This window comes from Salarias fasciatus, chromosome 12 (assembly GCF_902148845.1).
Source record: "Salarias fasciatus chromosome 12, fSalaFa1.1, whole genome shotgun sequence".
NCBI lineage: Eukaryota > Metazoa > Chordata > Actinopteri > Blenniiformes > Blenniidae > Salarias > Salarias fasciatus.
This window is the reverse complement of record NC_043756.1, coordinates 27,736,283-27,758,968: the sequence shown is the minus strand read 5'-3', so window position 1 is coordinate 27,758,968 and position 22,686 is coordinate 27,736,283. Positions and strand designations below refer to the sequence as shown.

Genomic DNA, 22,686 nt, shown 5'->3' with positions numbered 1-22,686 from the left:
GAAGAGGAGGGAGAATAATGGAGGACACGGCCACCTCAGCACAAGCGCGAGACAAAGCGATGGAAATGTCACTCATCCTGTCCGACTCAGCACTTCCACCCTTTTAAATTTGATATGAGCTTCCTCCTCTCTGTTTAAGTTGAGTATCCTGCAGCTCGCCGCTCTGCCGGGTTCAGCCCTTGCTTTTAGAAAAATAAAGTCACCGTTCGTTAAATGCAGGTTCGGACAACGCGGTGAAACAGGTTAGAAAAGCCCAGAATGAACACCTGTCAGGTACCATTTTAAAGGGGCACTCTTGGGATTTTATTAAATTTTGCATCAAAAAGTGTTTCCAGCTGGAGTTTGTTTGATTCCCACTTTAGAAACTGTTTAATGATCTTTACTTTTTTTCCCGCCAATAAATGGAGGGGGAAAAACGGCATGTGATGTTGTCATGGTGGCTGCTCACATCTTCGTGAGAATACCCGATTATTGGAAAATAGAAAAAGAATTAAATGCAATCCAGTTGCATTGTGGGAAACCTTTCTCCAAACCTTTAAAAAGTGTAAAACTTACAACATATTACCTCCATTTTTCAATGTATCTGATGTAAATCAAACATCTCCACAATTTACTCCATTATTTTAACTAAACACAAGTAATTCTAAGCAAAATATTTTTCAAAAAAAGACTATAAATGCCATAAGCGTGTACGACGGAGTATAATGAAGTTCACTGTAAACAGCACTGGTTTAGTATATCATCAGAGAGAGAGTCAAGTTTCTCACTCTGTTGCTACTGCGAGTGATTCAAGTCGAGCTTCGAGTAAGAGTCAAACAATGTGAGTAAATCTTTTCAATAAAATAAATATGCAGTATGTATTTCTGCTTTAAAAGTCACTACAAAGCGTGTGCGCCTGGTCTGCAGGGCAGCTATGCGGTTAGCTAAGCTATGGACACTCACATGCAACACGAACACGCCGAGGGGGGAAATAAAGGAAGGAAGCCGCCGGCTCGGAGGAATAATAGCCGAGCGTTGGCTCAGAACGTAACGCTGTAATGTCATGAAACATGCACGGGTACGTCGGCGCGTTTGGCTACGGGGAAAAGCGCTGCCCGACACACACGGGCGAAGACGACACCACATCCCTGACGGTCAGAAGGGTTCGCTGAAGAGGGGGAAGGCCTTCCATTCGGCTCTACAGTATGTTGTAGGACGATTCTCAGTAGAAAAACAAGAGATTTAACCTGAGTTAATACAACAGTCTGTACGAAATACTATTACATTTATCTGAAATTCTTCTTTTTTTTTTTAAAAAAAAAGAAAAAAGCTGCGTTAAATAGACAACTCTAATTTTAAATAAGACTAAGTCACATGTCTAAATCTTCACATGAAAGCGTGGGGAGAGAGTCGCTGGAAATCTAGTCTCTAATACTCCCAGTTAAGCACTTGTTTATTTACATATGAGCTCTACTTCCACACCTGAAAAAAAGGGAACACCCCCATCCCTGTGAGCCTCCATCTTTAAAGAGCAGACAGCTTGGCTCAAGGCAATTCAAAACAACGACAGCAAAGTGTTCCCGCCCGCCACTCAGACATCTACCGCCGCGTCCGCACTCGGAAACCTAACTCTAGTTAGCTTCTCTGATACGTTAATGCTAGGACGACGAGCCGCTCCTCCTCTTGCTCTTTTCTCAACGAGATAGGCAGAAAGTCAAAATGGCTGAGGGAGGAGAACGGACGCCGCCGGCTGAATGGGCGTCCATCTAAAAAAAAAAAAAAAAAAACCCCAAAAGAGATCCGACTACTGCTGTCAACGGCGATCCGACTCTCCGGCCAACACCGCCGGTCCAGGATCGGCTCAGGAACAGAGAGAGAAAGAGCAGGACTCCATCTTCAACCCTCAAAACTGCACAAAAGCAGGCTCAGGCTGGCTGTAACCGGCTCGACGAGCCGCCACCATGCCGGGCGGCGTCACAACAGGTCGTCGTAGTCCAGCAGCTTGGAGTGCTGCCGGCTTTTCCACAGGCGGAAGAGGCGGAAGTCGAAGTACATCTCGATCATCTCTTTGCCTGCAGCCAGGAGGAAACAGAAGATAAGGTCAGGAGTAAGATGAGGAATCTCCCAGCACACCTCCTACATCAAGTTCACGTCACACTGGAGGACTGCTGGTTTCTTTCAGGATGGTTTCAGTGTAGGAGCACGACTCATGACCTCCAGCGAGCAAAGATCCTTCAGGTTGACCTCATGGACAGCAGAGTCACTCAGTTCAGTTCAACAGAGGCATTAAAAAACATAGAAGGATGAATGCAAAGTTAAAATGTATACTGAAATGTATAATGGTGGAATTTATTGCAGTATTCCACCAACTCTGGAGCTGCTGAAGAATTTTGTATGACAGTCATTGATTGATTCCTTCAAGATGACTCCCAAATTCAGTTATCTTGACAAGAAAAATGAAACAAAACAGATTTTGAAACAAGTTTATGCAGTAATGAACAGCTTTACTTGATGAGAAAGAAAGATTGATCTCCTCTAACACTTTATCCAACTTGTAATCGATGGGTGTTGAAGCCGAACCCAACCCTAGCTGACTGGCTGGGTAAACCTTCTGCTGCCAGTTCACAAAATATTCACGTATTTGGACAGAGAGAATCGAAGCACCCCGAGAAAATAAGGTAATTCTATACAGAAGATCCCCCAACCCAACCCAGACATTCTGGATCTGAAGAGAGTGCTAACCACTTACACCACAGCAGGCTGAGATGATCGATCTGATCAGGAAGTCTCCATCAGAAGATGGGCCACTGTGGTCACAAAGGGATGGACATCCACTCTGGTGTTATGCGGTTGCTTCATCAGCCATTAACGAGCAGTTGGACATGTGTACCTACACCCTGTCCGTTAATTTGACTGCATCTTTTTGGAACTCTTGAAAACAAGAAGAAGATTTTAACTCAAATGGAGATGAGGTCATTTTAAGTGAGGTTGTCCGATATGGAGTCTTGTGCATTAAATCAGTCTGATGGAAACAGACCCGATGAGCGTCAGAGTATTGATGGGACATCGACGTGTGGTGGGATGTGCTGACAGTGCTGGGATGGTGGGGAAACACGGAGCTGGGCTCATTGACTTTGTGTCACTGTGTCATCAGTCACTGGCTTCTTGTAAGGAGGACAGCGGGAAGAGGAAAATGAGCCGTGGTTCCCAACCTGCGGTCCCGACCACTTGGGTGTGCACCGGATACCGCAGCCACGGGAGAACCAGAGTGAGTGAAAAACATCATGCTAACTATTTCTGTTCAAACAGAATTTGGCTGATCACCGATACAGCAGAACCATACTCGGTTACTTCCCTCCATCATCTGGCTATTGAAAATCAGTTGTTGACCCTCCTCCTCTGTTTTTAACTGTGTTGTTGCTGTGTGCTTTCTATTCCTTTCTCTTCCACTCTGGTCCGGTGGCCTTGCCAATAAATCAATAACATCAGGAAGTGTAAGTGAGACTTTCCATACAAATCTGTTTCAGCCCCAAGACGCACTCAGATCCATCTAACTGAAGGTCTGTGAACGGATGACCTGAGTGGAAGCTAAATGCATTTTATAGTGAATTCTGGGCAGGACAACTGCTGATCTTGTAACGACGCAACCCAAAAACATGATGCTGCCACCACCATGCTTTACAGCAGGAGTGTCAAACGCATTTTAGTTCAGTTTTTTCAAACAGCCCAGTTTCATCTCGAGGTGGCTGGACTGATAAAATAGTGCCATAATAACCTTTAAATCTAAACTTTTAAAGGTTGTCCTTGTTGTGGTGCAGTTTATATGTCATGAAAATATCAACGTTCTCACCAATCTAAACTATTATTTATAGTAAAATCACTATAATCTAAACATAAAGCCAATTTTAATGAAACCTCCTGGTGCAAAACACAGTGAAATGCATTTTAGCTGCTGCATCTTGCACTTTTCCAAACCCTGACGACAGCACGGCTTTGAGACTTGTTTGATGGCAACCAGGTCAGTTACCTTTAATGGCAGCATCACTGATCTCTCAGCTCAGGTCTCAGTTTTGTGTTGTGTTCACCGCTTTTTATTTATTTTTGCTTTGAAATGTTTACAGTGGTGGTGATTTGGCAGGCCGGATTGGGTCTCTTGTGGGCTGCTTTTGGAACACAGGCCTTATGTTTGCCACCTCTGGTGTAAAGTGAGGTTCATTCAGCTATTCGAGACACAAAAACCACCTCGCTTTGCAAAACTTGCTAAAGTACTTCAGATCTCGGGATTGTGTAACGTGTTATGCAGATCGCAGATCGCCTGTGTGTGAGTGTGTGTAAGTCAGGAAAACACACAAAGGCGGTAATGACGTTGTAATAGAAAAATAATTATCGTGGCATCGATGCAGGTTGTGAAAATGACTGATGAGGGATGTGCGAGGGGCTCAGCTCAGTTCACACCTGTGTGTTTGCTCACACTCCGTAAAGCGCTGGCTTCACCGCCGAGCTGGCATTGATTAATGGTCACTATTAACATTCAGCCGGCGTGCAGCCGAGGCCGATAGCGCCGAGTCCATACACACACAGTATAGACTTAAACTTCTGAGTGTTAGCGCACGACGGTTCATCCGTGGCACGGCGGGAGGAGCGGAGCGTCAGTCGTACCCACCTTGCGCCGACAGCTCCAGCGGGGACTTGAACTCGACCGAGGAGGGTCTCATCAGCCGCTTCAGGGTCTGGATGAGCTGCGGGGAGAGAGGGAAGGGGTTAAAGGAGGGGGAACGCTTTGTTCCACAGCAGCAGGCGTTATGAAGTGCAAAACCATGTGCGCGGCGGCGATGCAGCTCCAGGATGCCCCGCAGCAGCGGCTCCCACTCTGCTCAGGCAGCACGGGAGAAAGGTCAATATGCCACTTAGACTTCAAGAGCGGAATAAAAATGAAAAGCACTCGTGGCGATGGTTTCTGTCCATATGCAGTGAATCTATGCTGGTGTCTGCAGTCACTGCTGCAGCTTTGAAATTGCGCAACCCGTTAAATGAACAATAATTCATCCTATTAATATAAAGAGATGCCGTCTATCTGATAACATTGAGAAGGTAGAAAGATCTTGAGGGTGAGAACTTTGAAACCGTGATCCATGTCTTTGTAAGCAAAGTTGAGTTTTTAAACATATTGGAGCGTCAGAGCAAAAAAAAAAAATCAAATTTGGGGGGAAAAAAAAATGAAAGAACAAAGCAATATAGGAAATGATCAGGCACAAAGTACAAGTTTGAGAAAATAAGTCCACAAAGAAAAGCTGTGGTGGGCCAGTTGAGTAAATGTCCGATGCCGATCACAATGTTGGCTTTAAAAAACTTTACGCTTCACTGCAAAAACTGCAAAAACTCAAAATCTTATCAAGTTTATTAGCCTTGTTTTCAGTCAAAATGTGTCATCCCACTTGATTTAAGATACATTTAAGATACACTTATTCCTTAATTTAAAATTCTTATATAAAGATCTCTTTTTAAGTAAAATTGTATTTGCTGCATTTACAGATAATTTCTGAATAGTTTTCTTTAATTTAGTGTTGATATATTGTATTCGGTCTACCCTTTTTTTCCAGTGTTCTTATTGACATTCAACCACATGTTGAATTAGAGCAGCGCCCTCTGGTGGACTGAACGTCAAACGCTCATTCCAACAGATTCGAAAGTCTGAAAACGTTGACTTTCCATCATTTGAAGCGCATGTATCTGTAAATGAGCCTTAACTAGTAATGGATGCTTTTTTTGAACACTTTCATCGGCTAACTCGTCATGTATTCATTGTTTGAGATCAACTGTTTCAAGTGTGCATTCATAATTTAAGTAGCCTACATATCAAATAAGAAGTGAAAATACATTTGAAATACTTTGTTAATAACGAACTATAAAAATTCTTTGACTAACTTTCCATCTTTTCCTGTCTCTTCCTCAGAATACCCCTGACCATGTAACCCTGGGGTTACAGACTGTAATGAGGCTAGAGGTCAGAAACAGGGAAAAAAGGTCAAACGCTGGACAGTGCGTGCTGTGCTAATGCAGCCTGCTCCTCTGCTCGACCCCGACAGTTCCCAGAGGCTCTGTGGTGACCATACACCGACCACGACTTTTCTCAGCTGGGGTCAACACCACTATTAATGCAGGGAAGCTGCTAGAAAGGGGCTGGATGAACCCCGTGTTCATCCGAGTAGAAAGGTGGATTTAGGTGTTAATAAGAATATTATCATGTAGTTGCTTTAATATGATGAATTTAACACATTCAGATCGACATAATGACTAATCTCTGATGTATTTAACATTCACTTCACCATGAATATATCTACTAAATACAACCTCTCAGGAGATTTTTATCGCCTGACTTCACCTGGTTCACAGCAGACTCTCCATACAGGAGCTCCATATGGCTGCTGCAGGGCTGCCAAATCTGAAGGTGACAGTAAGATAAACGACGGCGACGGCCGCCGGGAGGCTTTACTGGGAACGAAAATGGGTAAAATGGTTCACTGAGTAAGCAGCTGCAGAGCTTGATGGACTATGTTGGGCTTGTTGCACAAAATTCCTCTGGTTTCTGACAGTATTCTGGTGTGTAACTGTGCAAATGATTGAGAAAATAAAGTAATCACAAGATATGTTCATGTAGTCGGGATACGTTAGGTGTTCCTGAGTTCATGAAGAGAGATGGTGTTACTGCCACACCTGGTGGTTACCAAACTGACAATGGATTGAAAGGCCAGTGATTTATGAGTATTTAGACCTCCTTCCTCAAGGAGAAATGGGTCCTCAGTAGGGATGTTCGATACCACTTTTTTTCAGACCGATACCAAATACGAGTACTTCATCTTCAGCACTCACCAATACCGAGTACTCATACCGATACTTTTGATACGTAAAATTTAAAATAATGCAATGACAAATCTTTTTGAAAAATGACATTTCTAAAAAAAAGGCAGCACAGCAACTATGTTTAAGTCCAAAATAATAGTCTGAAAAATAAAACAACTCTGAGTTTTACACTTTTTTAAATGAAATTAAGTGCAAGATAAAACAATTTCTCTGAGTTTTAAGTTTTTTTTAATGAACTGAAGTACAAGATGTAAACAAACAACTCTAAATTATACACTTTTTTAAATGAACTTATTTTAACGTTTAAAAATGAACTAAAGTGCAAGATAAAACAGTTTTCTCTGAGTTTTAAACTTTACATGAGCTAAAGTTTTTAAATGTACTCATTTTAATAATTTTTTTAAGAACTAAAGTCAAAGATAGAACAACCCCTGAGTTTTAAGAGTTGCTGGTGTTCTCTGTGCTGCTCTCGGATCGCTGCTCTTCAGTTTCTCGGTCTTCTGCAGAGTTTGCAGTCGACTTGGCTGCAGGAGTTTTTCTTCCAGCTCAACAGCGCCAGACTCTTGTCCACAAGCTTTGCCCTGAGGTGTTTCAACAGATTCCTAGTGGTAAATGAACAACATCGCGCACCTCCTCTAGCAATTTTAGCATCGCAGAGTTTGCATTCTGCAAAGCTCGGCTCGTTTTCGCTAATATAAATGAATTTCCACGCCGGCGAAGTTTTGGTGAGACGAGCAGCTGTTCTGGATTCATTCCTGTTGTCTCTGCTCTGGATGTGACTCACACTGAGAAGTCAAACCGCTGCAGTGCAGCTCAGCGCCACCTCCCAGAGAGGAGCTTCTTCCTCGTTCATGTTCTCTTTCCAGCTAGCATCCCATTCGGTTGCACTGCCGCCATCTGCTGGTGAGGAGGGCTTACTACGCGTGAGATTTTCTTGCCTTGAGTATCGGCGGCTGGCATCGGTAGCCTTCGAGAGTACTCGATACTTTAAAATAAGGCCAGTATCGGTACTCGCGCATCCCTCGTCCTCACCCAATATGGCTGCAAGATTTCTGTCTGCATTTGATGTTGAATGTGTCTGCCACATCAGTATGTTGGGAACTGAGACAAAGTTTCTCAGGGCCCATTGGGAGATTAAAACAGTTCCGTTTACACAAAGCTGCACTAACAAACGAGCCTGTCTACATCGTAGTATGTCTGCCAAGTCTGCGGAGGCGCTGTATCCTCACTGTAGAAATAATCCAAGAACTAAGAAGCAACCACATAAAACCCAAAGTACATACATACAGTGGTAATTATGGACATGCAAGCGAGAACAGAGTCATTTATGTGGCACACTATGACAAAGAGGAACTTCTGCTTTGGTTTAATCTTGATGAAAGAACCAACAAATTTGAAGAGACAATGAAAATGTGTTAGAAAGTCAGAACAAGCTTAGTAGCTTCTGTAGCACCAACATTTGTTATTAAGGTTGGTAGTCAGTGAATGTTTTCAGATTAATCAAATAAAACTGAAAAAAAATCTGATTATAAAACATGTAGATGAAGCTAGTCCTGTCTTAGAGTGGATGATGCATGAGAAACCTCCCATCTCAACATATCTATTCGTTAATTTTGTACTTTTAAAAGATTTTCTTGGCAAAATAAATGGAATTTGTTGACTTGAAAATGTACAAACTTTAAAAAAAAGTAAATTGTGTTGTGAACTTTAGCCAGATCTAATGGCCAAAAGATTTCATTTAAAAGAGTTAAGCTAAAAACACCTTGTGAACATGAAAGCTGTGTTCCCTCATCGCCCAGTCGGTTCTGACATTGTGTTTTAAGTTTTAATAACCTGATCCCGGTTGTGTCCATTCGCTCGGAGGACTGTCATCATTCTGAAATGGAGCGTGACCTCGAGGCGCCGACCTTTCAGACCTCTGAAGAAAGGCAGGTGATGGCTGAGCCGCGGGGTTGGAGGGGAGCGGCGGAGCCGTTGGTGGAGGTATCTCAGCCAGTGGGGCTATTAATAGAGGCTTTCCAGCTGAGCCTGCAGGAGCGCACGCAGGCAGCAGCAGGGGAAAATTGTTAAACGCAGCAAACAAGGTTTTTTTCCCCTCTGCTCGTCCCTCTGTCTCCACGTGCAACTCAGAGGAGACGAGAAAACAGTCATGGAAACAGTCATATAAATCACTTTCCAATTAACCTCAGAGCTGTTTGTCATTATTCTGAAACAAATAAAAGATTAATTACGTGAAATCTATGAGAATGCTCCCCTCAAAGCTTTCTTTTATAGCCTCAGTCATTATTCAGTATATGAAAGACTTTCATTTAAGCTTGCTGCCACGACAAATGGCACAGCTAATGAAGAAAACTGTTGTAATTCATAACACGACTACAATACACAAAGAAAGTCCATCCATCGGTCCATATTCTGTGCAGGTTTAACCAACTGAGGGACTGCATTGACTCCCTGTTTACACAACCGAGTCTCAGGTGAAAATGGATCATTTTTTCATTTTTATTTGAGGAAATTTTCACATTTCCGCTGAAACGTTTTGAAAACAACGTATGCTGGGAAACCAGCTGGAGCTGTTTGTTGTCTTTAGCAATGAAACTGGTTTCTGGTGCTTCTCGCATGTCGACACGATCCTATATGGACATTTTTTATCGTTGGTTCATATTTTGAGCCATTTTAAGTCTTTTCTTGTGTTTGCACTCTTTTTATTCTGCAACACAAAATGCATAATAGAACACGCTGTTGTAGAAGATTAAATAGATTTTAATTTTAGTAATAAGGAAAAGTAAAACAGAAGTGATGAGGCTGAGTTTCTGTCTTGGTTGTAGCGTCGACCCTCTTCTAGTCGGCACACCGTGCGGCAGCACGGCAGAGACAAGCAATAACTTGCGAGAGGCACACAAACATGCCACATACATTAAAAAAAAGCCTTCACCAGCCACCTCCTTTTAAATTACAGAGATTTATCCTCCCGTCAAACCCTCGATCGGGGTGCAGGTTGAAGTTTTATGCAGAGTTTACAACCAGAGGATGACAGCGAGGTGGCAGCAGCAGCAGCAGCAGCAGCAGCAGCAGCGCAGGCCACACTGTTTACATGGGACATGAATATTTCAGTGTGTGGGCATGTTTCAAGTGCATATGCTGGACGAGAGTCTGTCTGCACGTACATATGTAAGCGTTTGTGTCAGCCCGGGTGGGGGTGGGGGTGGGGGTGGGCACGGCGGGAGTGTGAGTGTGTCATTGCGGCGAGAGCAAACGGACGTGGAGACGGTGTGCGGATTAATTGGGTGGGTGTCGAGGAGTCGATTTACCTGTCGTTCAAAAGCGTTATAATGTGTGTGTCTTGTTGTGTGTCGTGTCACACGTCCCCCCTCCCCTCCCCTCCCCTCCTCCCCCAGCCTCGTCTGAGCTCTGCAGCAGCCAGACAGCAGAATCAGAGCTGCAGAGGATGAAGTCTTCGCTCATGCCTCTCATGCCCGTGAGATCTATCTTTGTGAAAACTCTTTGCTGTGCCTCATTTCGTTTTTCCCCGTGGTTTCTAACTTTCCGCTCCCCTCGCAGCTCGGAGGGCTCTTTCACATGTTTGTAGGTGGACTGAGCTGAGCGCTGGGATTGAGGGAGGTGTGAACATGACACCAAAACAAGCACCGTCTGCACCACTCTGTGCACCAACTGACACATATGCTCAGAAGTTTGAGGAGAAAGAGGCTCCGGTTGGCCAGTGACCGGTGCATTGTGGGTGATTCCACCAGCGTGTCACATCTGAACATACCTACTGAGAATAGCTTTTTGTAATAATCACCTCATGGAAAGAGGCTTCAATAGGAACAAAACACATCTCACTATGAAATACTAATAAAATGGAAATTAATGGTGCTGAAAAGGAAAAATTCCAATGATTTAATGAGCTGTACAGAGTACTTGGGGGTAAAACTGGTCGGTATCAGATTAGTCCAGTTGGTGCAACATTTGAAGCAGAACAGCAGAAGTGGTTGTGGCTGCAAAACAAGCAAACTACAATGTATCCGACTTAAAGTCGATGAACAACAGCTATGACAGCACTCAGAGGCCCAGTTTAAAGGACAGTTTTTACAACAGTGCTTGGAGTCACTAAAAGCATAACGGCTAACAGGATGGAAGACTGCATCGGAACGCTTTTATGACATGAGTACTCTGTTCAGTATAAGATCGTCAGTATCATCCAGGATCTGGTACCGATTCCAGCGTCTGGTACCGATACCTGGTCTCGTACCGATACTAGGGTAACCAGTCGCCACGGCCCCAATCCAAGTCGTCCCTGACCTCACTGGCCCCAAGCCAAGTCGGCCCCCGACCAACTCGACCCCAGCCCCCGATGAACTTGGCTCATATTAATTATGGGAAAATTATGAAATCTGTGGTACTCTTGCAGAAAATTACCATTAGGTGTTTGACTGAATTTTATTTGTGGGACGAAGATTGGAGGAAGATCAGACTAAATCTGAATGAGAGACACTGATGCTGGACACCATGGTCCGAACAAAACATCAATAAACACGTATTTTATAGTAGTTTGTAGATATGCAGATGGTTTGAGTGAGACAGATGTTGCAACCGAGGCTTTACTGTTTATGGTATTTATCATGTTGAAACTTAGTATGAATCAAAATAAAATACAATATTATAATTAATATGGAAACAGCAATACTGTGATGATTTAAAGATAACAATGGCAATAATAGTCATAATAGCAATTATAAAATTTAAATATAATAAAAATATTAATTATATTAATTGTGATAATCACATGTGATAATAACAGATATAACAGTACAATATCACAATAATGCTGATCAGAATCATACAACCATAATATCAATAGTAATCAAGTACAATATACATCCTTAAATCAATTCTCTCAATAAAAGTCTGTCTGAAGAGTTTATGACTTCAGTTCATTCTGTTTATGTCTGTGTCCATGTATGATGTTTATAATAAACTCCATCAGAAGTTGAAAACTGATCGATTTATGGTCACTTCTATGCGGCAAACAGCAGCGTGATATGGGCGGCCGATATGATCAAAAATACGGCGTCAGAGACAAAGCAGCGTAAATATGAGCAGACGCCGTTCGCTGAACGCCGTCACGTGACCAGGCGAGTTCGCGGAACGGCGTCTGGTTTGACCAGATGCCTGCATTATAATTTTATTCTAATTTTCTCCATCCCTGAAGTTTGGTCAGCCGCTAAAATTAATTTATTTTTACCCAATCAGTGGAAACCTGGGGAGACTGAAGCAGCTGCAGGACGAGCTCCATCTCTGGATTCGAAAAAACATGTATTTTGTCTTTTATCTCACTACATTTTGGATGTGCAATTATCATATGTGTTCTTCTTTAAGTACTATAATAAAATATTTTTAAATACTTTTATAAATTACAGTTTTCAAAATGTAATCATTTGGATTACAAAACTGATCTTACATAATTGATCTTACAAAAATACATGCTTTGTCGACAAATTAAATTGATTGTTAAAGAATAATGATGATGAACAGCAATGTTGATCAGAAATGAACAAAGCAGCATAAGTATAATGCAACACAAATATTATGTTGTGGTTGTGATGTCCATATTCCTTCCTGTCCTTGAGCCACAGCCAGAAATCAAACTCGTCCTGCAGCTTCTTCAGTCTCCCCAGGTTTCCACTGATTGGGTAAAAATAAATTAATTTTACTGGCTGCCCAAACTTCAGGGGTGGAGAATATTAGAATAAAATTATAATGCGATGTATGGCACAAACGGCCACCCATAGCCGCCTGGTCACGTGACGGCGTTTGGCGAACTGCGTCTGCCCATAGCGTATATGACGTCTGCTCACCCTCTAGCAGATTCACGTTACAACAATGCTTGTTTTCATTGGTTGTTGCGCTATTTTAGCCCGCCCCTTCCCGTTTTTGATTGACAGGTATGTGACAGGCCCGTGTGTGATTCCTCCCGGATCCATAGCAGCGGCGCACCAGACAAATTTACCAGTAATTTTTTTTTCAGTTAGTTGGGGCCGAGTTGATCGGGAGTCGGGGCTGAGTTGATTGGGAACTGGGGCCGACTTGGCTTGGCGCTGGCGAGGTCAGGGACGACTTGGATTGGGGCCGTGGCAACTGTAATCTGATACTAGCATCTGGTACCGATACCTGGTATAGTACCGATACCAGCGTCTAGTACCGATATCAGAGTACCAATACCGGCGTCTGGTACCGATACCAGAGTACCGATATCAGCATCTAGTACCGATACTTGGATACCGATACCAGAGCCTAGTACTGATACCAGATTACCAATATCAGATACTGGTATCGGTAATCCGGTATCGGTACTTAGGTATCTGTATTCTGGTATCGGTACTCTTATATCGGTACTAGACGCTGGTATCGGTACTCTTGTATCGGTATTCAAGTATCGGTACTACATGCTGGTATCCGCTAGGAATGTCCGACGTCACCCAACAAGGATACGCTCACTTCCGGGGCCAAACGCGTCTGTGCTCCGTTGGCACAAAGTGTAAAACAGTTCAAAACAAACATGTCAGAACCTGCAAATCTCTTTACAATTGCATCTTTTTTTCCAGAGAAACCTCAGAGAGGATTCGAAAGGGTCTGAATTCCTTTACCTCCGGTCGGGTGGCAAATGTAAGCATTACACAGGGTGTAATTAATGGTAAAGTCCAGACGTCTTTAGAAGAAGCTCTACGATGTTGAGGTGAGTGAACCAGTGCTTTCTGTCTTTTAATGCTGTATATACCACTCCCTTAGCTTTTAAGTAGCCTTAGTTAAGACTGGGATAGATTTATATTATGGATATATTTGTGTTATGTAACATTTCACTTGTTCAAATAGATATATCAAGCGTTGTGTCTCTTGTTAGCTAAATGCTAACAGGTGGTTGTAATGACTTGAAATCAAGCTGTCATTGTCTATAACAAATAACTTATTAAGAGTCAGTTGTATGTTTTTCACCCTTCCTAAGGCATGTGATTGGGGAATCACCCATGAAGGAACTGCAGAGCAGGAATACACAGAGCAAACTGGTCATGTTACCCAGGAGAAGGGATTGTTCCTGTCTAACAGTGGCCTTCTCGGTGGATCTCCAGATGGGGCAGTGTCTGCTGACCGCATCATCGAGGTGAGAGAAATGCTTACGCTCACCTACTCACCTCATTCTAAAATGGTGGTAAAACAGTGGAAAACAGCTTACAGATCTTCTTCGAGGGGGGGACCCAAAAGAAACCGGACTAATTCTATTAATAAAAACATACAATGAAGTTCCGACTTTGGCCGCTAGATGTCGCTACAGGATAACCTCATAACTGTGCCAGGTTTGGTCTTCCCCAGTAATGCCGTCAGCTGACAGTCATTGTGTATGTTGACAGAGTTACACCCCCCTCTTTGATTTTTCAAGATGGCGGATACCCACTGATATGTGCTCTGTCAAAACATTTTGGTTTTTATTGGGAAAAACAGCGGCAGAAACACTCACCATGTTGCAGACATTCTTTAAGAAGGATTCTTAAGGTGTCTGGGTGGTTTGGGCCCTTTAAGAGTAATCAGATTACATCACGAAGACCAGGCACGCAGAGGACAACAATCCACTTCCAGAACAGAGGAAAACGTCACAAAAACTGAGGAAGACGTCATGGTAGAGCCACGCAGGACTTTTGATGACATTGCAGATCTGATGGGAGTATTGTAGAGATCCAGACAGATAATCCTCAGGCGGTTATTAGAAGCAGGGAGACGAAGGCACCCGGAAATGGCCGCATCATAGCAGACAGCAGACCACAGGACACCCCGTTACGCACAGAAATAGCACGAAATGTTGTGTGTAAAGCATATTTTTTGACTAAAACCGTGACCAGCCAGCCTCCCCACCGCCATATTCACCTGACCTGGCCCCGGGCAAAATGTTATAACCAAAGTCCGGTTTCTTTTGGGTCCCCCCTCGTATTTTTCACATTTTCACGCGGTGGCTATTATGTGGCATAACTGCTTCTCCCATCTGCAGGTCAAATGTCCCTGGACAGCTGCAACAATGACTGTCCTTCAGGCAGCAGACAGAAAGGGCTTCTTTCTGCAATTGGATGCAGCAACTGGTTCTCTGACACTGAAGGGGAACCTTCACCTCTGTGGAGCCACAACATGTCACCTGGTGGTTTGGACACCTTGCGACCTAGTAATCTTGCCCGTAGTTAAAGAGCAAACATGGGCTTGAAACATAGACGCTCTGGAACAGTTCTACAAAGATCATTTCTTGCTGAAGATGTTGCAGGAGATGTGAATTTGCACCACCAGCCTACAGAATGCATGCCATAAAGAAGAGCCGCACTTTAAGCAAATGACACTTTATTATAATAAAGGTTCATACATTCATGACCTTGCATTTATTTCTTTTTCACATCTGAATCATTCCCATAAAGCCATTTCATGCAGAACTGGTGTTTGCAGATTCGTAAGACAGACACACACTTTCAGTATCTTATTCAGTATCCACGCAAACCGTGATGGCCCAGCAGCTTTGCCCTGAGGGAAATGCCAACTGCACACTCTTGCATTGTGGTTTGGAGTGAAGTTGCCATTCCTGTGAAGGAGGACAGATCATTACAAATTGTAAAATTGGTATTAGTTATTTGTACAAAAATACATGGAAATAACTGGCAATGAAAGACTTCAATTTCAGACTTCCTCAGACTATATATACTTTTTGTGAGATAAGTAATTTCTATCATATGTATGGAAAGAACAACTGATGGAAAACATAAATACTCCAATATAATTTACAGGGTTGCAGTTCCAGTATTTCAACAACATACAGTGGTAAGAAAAAACACAGTAGGGATCGTTTGTAGCACGTTTTAGTACAAGGAGATGCATTTCTAATAAAAGGCTCTTAGAATATTAAGACTAGCTTCGGATTCTCGTAGAGGATGATTTTGCTTGGAGACCCAAGGGCTAGTTTGCGATCATGGCAGGCACAAGATAATGTCAATTGTCTGCTTCTGTAGCTGACATGAAGCCAACTCAGAAGCTAACTAAGACAGACACTCATCATCTCATCTCTTCATCAAGACCAGAATGAGTAATAATATAAAACACACAATACATCGATCCTTGAGGAGTAGTTAAATGGCACGTTTGCATCCGGATGACTGAACTAAAAAGTTACATCTTTGTCTAGTATGCAACATCTGTATTTTTAGCACTTTAGCTAGCATGTGCTAACGTGAGGGATACTTCAAATTGCAATTTACCTGATTAATTTCAGCCATCTCTTCTTCTTTGATCATCAGCAGGGAAACGATAGAATGAGACTTGAGTGATTCCTTTAGTCTCCGATCTATTAAAACACTGAGGGACACAACACTGTGGCATCTTGACGGTAAACAACGGATCGGTACTAGACTAGGTATCAGTACTAGACCAGGTATCGGTACTAGATCAGATATCGGGCACCTCCTCCTTCTCTTGCAGTGGAGATGCTGGCCGGTCTGCAGCAGTTCCAGGAGCAGAGGGAGGAGCTGATGGGTCGGGTAGAGTCGATGGAGAGGCAGCTGGCCAGTCAGAAGGTGGAGCACAGAGATGACGTTGACAGTGTGGAGATGAAAGCACTGATGGAGAAGCGGAGGTAGAGTCTCCGTCAGTATGTGGAGGGCTGTGACCTGTTGAAACTTGACAGTGTGGCTGCTGTTTCTGTTCCACTGATGGAGTTAAAAACTCAGAACAGAGGATCCCAGTACAGTCTTCACTGAATCCATGGCTTCTTCAGAATCGGTCAGGAATGAGACTATTGAACTGACTTGGCTCCAGAGGCAGGTTGAAGACCCTCAGCTTGGCACAGGAAGTAGTTCGAAGGCCATCCCTGATGTTGGAAGTATAAAATGTTTCATTCAGGTGTTACAACTATAGAACATAGATTATCAAGAACTCATCTCCTTCCCCCACGAGGGATACGTTGTCATTGCTGTTTTGTTGGAATGGTCAGTAACTTGCTTTGATTGGTTGATTGGTTGGTTGGTTGGTTGGTTGGTTGGTGGGTTGGTTGGTTGCTCCATCAGTTTGTTGGTTGGTTAGCAGGTTGGTTGATCAATCTTCTGGTCATTCAGTTGGTCGGATGGTTGGCTGGTTGGTCCGTCGCTTGCTTTAGTTGGTTGATGGTTCGTCGGTTGCTCGTTTGCTTACTTTGGTTAGTTGGATCATTGATCAGTCAGTCATTTACTCTAGTTGGTGACTGGTTAGTTGGTTGATTGATTTATCTGCTGATCATTTGGTTAAGTATAGTTGAGATCCAGATGGTATCCTGGATCCTGGTTCCAGGCTCCAGAGGAAAACTTGGTCTTGGTCTTCCTTGGCTGTCCTGTTTGTCGACGTTGGTCCAGATGTGCAGAAATCCAGATGTGGCAGTGTTAATGTGCATGGTGTGTGGAGCGGACAGCTGGAAGACGAGTCTCATCTCCTTCTCGTCGTCATGGAGACTGGAGAGACAGCTGGAGCTCCACATGGCAGCCATGGCTGCAGAGGTGCAGCAACAGGTGGAGCAGAAGGTTCCGGAAAGCACCAGGCTGGCCCTGCAGGAGAACCTGGAGGTGAAGGAGAGCTTCGGCCAGCTGTCTCAGCACATGCGGGTCCTGATGGAGGAGAACGCCGCCCTGCGGGACAGGAGGAGCCGGCTCAGCGTGGACCTGGAGGTTCTGGAGCAGATGCTCAATGAGACGACTCGAACCAGCTGCAGAAGGTGATCGGGAAAAAAAAAATCTGAATTTTTTCAAAATTTGATCGATTAAATAGAAAGTTCCTTCTTCGTCAGGTGGTGGAGCAGCTCACAGAGAAGTGTCGGAGCTGCAGGCGGAGCAGAAAGTGTGGAAGCAGCAGACAGAGAAGCCCCAGAGGAAGAAGACGGAGCTGCAGGCGGAGACTCAGGTTGAAGATGCTGCTCGTCTCAAATGTTGTTGTCGTCACTGAGCCTCGCCCCCTCTGACGAGGCCTCCACTGGCTGTGGTCTCTGTGGCCTCTAAACCGCACGCGATGCAGCCAACATGTCAGTCACCAGCTGACTCTTTGGCGCCGCCCTGTGGGCGTCGGCCTTTATTGACCCCACACTATTAGGATGCTCTGACTCTGTCTCCCATGTTTCAGAAAAGCTGCATTTTCCTACCAAACGTAGTCAGATCATTTTCAAAAACCTGCACCTTGGAAGCTTCTCCAAGAAACTCTCATTTCCAGTGGCTCCGAACACTTAGCCTGGCACGCCAGACTGTCTCTCCATGCTCAGGGATTCATGGGGAAACAGTCTGGTACCACGCCAATTGAATCTGACTTCTGCCCGGCAAACTTCTGCCAGGCCAATCACAGCCCACGAGAGGCGGGAGTTAGCGATGCGTCATATTATCCCCCCTCAAAACAATCATGGTGGCGGCCGCAACACAGCGAGGTTTTATCACAACTTTGTCTGAAGTTTTGAACGAACTGAATTTGGCGCTGAAACCACAGCAAGAATCTGCTCTGAAGGCTTTTCTTTAACCTCAAATTCCACCGGACGCAGAAGCGCCGTTGTTACGACAGATCACCAGAACGGAGGCGCGCGCCACGGCGCTGGTGATTCGCTTCAGGTCGCCGCTTCTAAACGGGGCGGCGCTGCACCGCGCTCCCGGTGTGCGTTGATTTCATGAACAAGATGCCGGCGCAGCGCATCGCTTAAGCGTCCGGTGGAATTTGGGGGTAAAACGGACGGAAAACTCCATGCCATGATCCCATGTTTTGGACTATAAAACGACTACAACGGAGCGCTGTGTACGTCGCATTGCCGTTGCATCACAGCCTTGTTTCTTGGATTGGTTCTCTCCAGTCAATACTCTCGCCTCTCGTCACCCTGTTTGAAACGCTGCACCAATGGCGCGGTACCAGACTGTCTTTATACGTGTGAAACACATGAAGTCAGTCTGGCATGCCAGGCTACCGCACAATATTCCCCCAAAACGCAACTGACGTTTTCTGTTTTCACTTGAAAATGTTGCTGTGCTTGAGACTTGACCGTAGCCTTCAGGCAGTCGGTTTCCAGCGTCTGCTCTAAATGAGTCAGCAGCACACCTCTGAGCGGTCGGCGTGTAAATCTGGAGTCATGAGTGAGCATTGTGTGCGTGACCCGGACTACGAAATGCAGAGGTCGTATTTGTCCTCCAGGCTACACGGGAAACCGGGTACCTTCTCTCCGTTAGCGCTCCCCAGCACGTAGCAGCCCATGATGTGGATCAGGTTTGGCGCCGGGTTGAGCTTGCTCATCAGCCTGCCGAGCCGCCGCCAGAACCTGGTAGCGAGAAGTGAGGGCGATCAGACACCAACGAGCAAGAGAGCAAGGTAAAGGTCAATGTTTGAACAACGCTGTGACCGGAGGCATTTCTGGGACGGTTTGTAGTAAATAGCTTTCATGTCGCCTGCAGACACTCTGGCGGAGGCCACAGATTTGTGTGTGAAACAGTAAAAAGAGGTGTTGCTTCACAGCTTGAGCAGCACAGACTGATTTGTTTGTCACTCTATCATCCAAACCCACACACGTCAAAGTATTTTCTCAGAGCTTGTTTTCCCATTAATTCAAACATCACTCACACTGCTGTTGAATCTTAACTTCAACTCTCTCACGACTGGATTTATTTTAATTTATTGGGTGTAGAGAACTGTGAAGAAGTTGAATTTTTTTTTTTTTTGGAAATAACTTCAACTTTAAATATCTGGCAGTTCTTCGTTATTCCTGATGACCCTGGGATCCTCTGCTGCCTGGAACATGGGCGAAAAGCCTCATTTGTCTGTTCTCTGGTAGTTTTTGAATGATCTCGGAGTCAGAGTTCTAAGAAGCACTCATGCTCACACTCATTCTGTCAGACTTTCTAGAGGAGAAGCATTTCAAAATTTAAAGACATAAAGAAATCAGACAAGTCCAAGAGAAGAAATTAGATAAGAGAACACAGAATATTTCTCATGATAAAGAACGTCTCTCAACACAGTAACTCCATCTTTCACATGCGTCACTGTTGGAATAAACTGAGAAACAGGACTTCTGAATCCACAGTTAATGAGCATTTTTACTTCATTTACTATGGACTGTTTTCAAGCTGCAGCACTTCACTGACACTCACTAACGCAGCATATAACGGCCATATTTGTAATGAGGGTGATGGACAAGGTTTGCTCTGTCTGGCACTTTTATCTAACAACCGATGAGTTGGTTCAGCTCTAAAGGTTATCAATCATTCAGACATCCCCCAAAACTTACTGGCTCATGCCCTCTTCTTTCTCCACCTTTGCAAAGGTTGCCACTTTATTCTTCAGCAGGTACAGATGTCCGGGGCCTCCCTGAGGAAACATCAGGGTCATACTGAGTCACAATATTAGAAGAGCTCTTGGTTTCAATGATGTTTTCAGACCGCACACATCAACACATAATGTAGAAAACATTTACAAATCTCAAGAAAAAGAACTACAATTCTATGTATACATAACGATAATTTAATCTCAAAAGTTATAGCAATCAAGTGAGATGCCTCCCAAAAAAAACCTCTTTAAAGATAAATGATTCCATTTATTATTGTGCTGAGCATCGCATTGAGGCAGCGGGAGGCGTGTTACATTATTCAACAGGAGTGCAAATGAGAGCAGCTGGAAGAGACGATCAACTATCATCATTACCATCATTATCAAGGTGAAGAAGCAGAAGAAAGAAAGACAGCAGCAATCGCTCATCCCAACATCGCGTTTATACCTACAGTTCTCCACAGATCTTATCTGTGTGGCTGATGCACCTCACCTTCTACTTTTACCTCAGCAAAAAAAATATTTACTTTTAAAAAAGTCTTTTAGGCCAACAAAATATCCCCACATGATTTCTTTGTGACCTTTTCTGCAAAGCTGCAATCTAATGCATTTCCAAAGATTGATGATACGAACAGCCACACTGTCAACAAATAATGCAGGAAAAAATATTTTTTTTGTTGGGAGACAGAGAACAAATCTCTTTTGGAACTTATAAGCTGATGCTTGGTAATTTATCAGACTCACAATAACACTTGATTTGGAGGAAAGCGTGACCCCAAAATGTCAAAATGTTTTTCAACTGGGGCTCACCTGGCAGAAAATGAGCATGTTCCAGATTTTGCAGCCCTTCCTGTAGGCCGTCAGCTTCTTCTCGATCTCCTCTGGGTGGGAGAGAGTCACAGGGGAGAGAGGAGAGAGAGGAGAGAGAGAGGGAGAGGTGTCACTTTTCCCACTCAGCCATAATGGTGAGACATATAAATTGGCCGTCCCTGGAGAGACGCACGCGGGCAGAAAAACAATGAGTCATCCTTCACTCCAGCAAGCTCAAACTTATTCCACCCTCATCTTTTCCACATTTACAGGCCACAGAGTCATTTTCACATCGACTGATGTTCGCATAAAGATAACTTTTCTTTACTCACCCAGGATGTCATCAAATGTGGCGTGTTCGTGGTCCTGTCGACGGAAAAATTCAGGTCGTTAATGGCTTTAATTAGACTTCAGGTTCAGCTTTGGACCTCTCAGAGAGACCCGGACCTCGACAGATTCTGTTACATGATGTGTGTCGGTTTTATGCTTGAGGATTTTAAAATGTTTGCATGGAATAAAGATGTCAGTTAATGAGGGAAAGGTTTTTTCGGCTGCTGTTGTTCAGGAATCCGATGTGTTCTGACTATGAGCTGATTTCGACGTGACGTTTCAAGTGAAAAATCACTGTTTTTGTATCTCCGTTTAAGAAAAGGTTTGTATTTACACGGCAACATTTTTTAAACAATGTCCGTTTACACAGACACAGCAGAAACACTAAATACAATGTTTTTAGCATGCCAGGCTGCGAGAAGGTATTCTCTTTTCACTTGAAAATATTGCAGTATAAAGTGGGCCTGATGTACATTATGGGCCCAATCAAAAGGTTTGTACATAAAAACACAGATGCAGATGTGATATCATATATACAGATGATCACCTGACTTTTGAATTTCTGAACAATTTTGTTCAACAATTTCTCCCATATTCAGATATTTGTTGCATTGCTTCAATATGTTTGATAGATTTCTCCACCAATGAGTCCAACTTCCCATGTTTGTGCTTGTTTGAGCTCAGTTTTCCAATCAATCATTCCTTGGTACACACAAGCAAACACACATGGAAACGATGTGTTTCCAGTCGATTGTTCTAGTGTAAATAAGCCTGTTTGTGCATGATGTCTCCACTGATCACCCACAGAAGACACGACAACTGAAATCACAGTGCAAGAGCAAAATCACGGCAATTAGCATAGTTTACGCAGGGAATGGATCCCAGTTTTACAAAGAATAGTGAAGACCAGCTCTTTATAGAGTCAGATGCCCTCCATTGTACAATCACTCACAAGTCCAGTAATTTGGTGAACCTACAACAGCTTCAGGGTCCAAACAGGAATGATTAAACCTTGGCAGTGCTCACAGCCTCAGTTTGTTCTCCCTCCAAAAAACAAATCACCAACTTGCTGATTAGTTTTCTGCCCTTGTGTGAGAAAAAACAAACAAAAGAAAAACACGAAAGAGACACTTGAGAGTCCCTCAGAGTCAGGCTGGGAGGAGCCTGGACGTCACTGCGGTGAACGGTGGCTTCCAGTGGATGAATGGTTGACCGTTTCACTGCTCTGAGCTGCGACTGTCAGACCGGAGGAGATGCTGGCCGTCCTCCAAACACTGAGATCAGTTTCAGTTCAATTCAGACAATGAATGATGAGTGCCACTAACTTCAGAGCTTTTTTTCCCTTTTCATTGTACATGTCAGGGCCATCTGGAAAAA

General features: G+C 43.8%; 1 protein-coding gene across 1 annotated transcript in view; it reads right to left on the bottom strand.

Annotated features, from left to right (window-relative positions):
- Positions 1-1,923: 1,923 nt before the first annotated feature.
- Positions 1,924-22,686, bottom strand: part of LOC115398250 (NMDA receptor synaptonuclear signaling and neuronal migration factor) — a 51,516-nt gene continuing 30,753 nt past the window's right edge. The window contains exons 11-16 of the mRNA XM_030104931.1: positions 21,312-21,345; positions 20,980-21,050; positions 20,132-20,211; positions 19,066-19,168; positions 4,643-4,718; positions 1,924-2,051 (exon numbers count right to left, since the gene is read on the bottom strand). Coding sequence (XP_029960791.1) covers positions 1,954-2,051; positions 4,643-4,718; positions 19,066-19,168; positions 20,132-20,211; positions 20,980-21,050; positions 21,312-21,345 — 462 coding nt within the window. The 3' untranslated portion in view covers positions 1,924-1,953. The remainder of the gene's footprint in view (positions 2,052-4,642; positions 4,719-19,065; positions 19,169-20,131; positions 20,212-20,979; positions 21,051-21,311; positions 21,346-22,686) is intronic.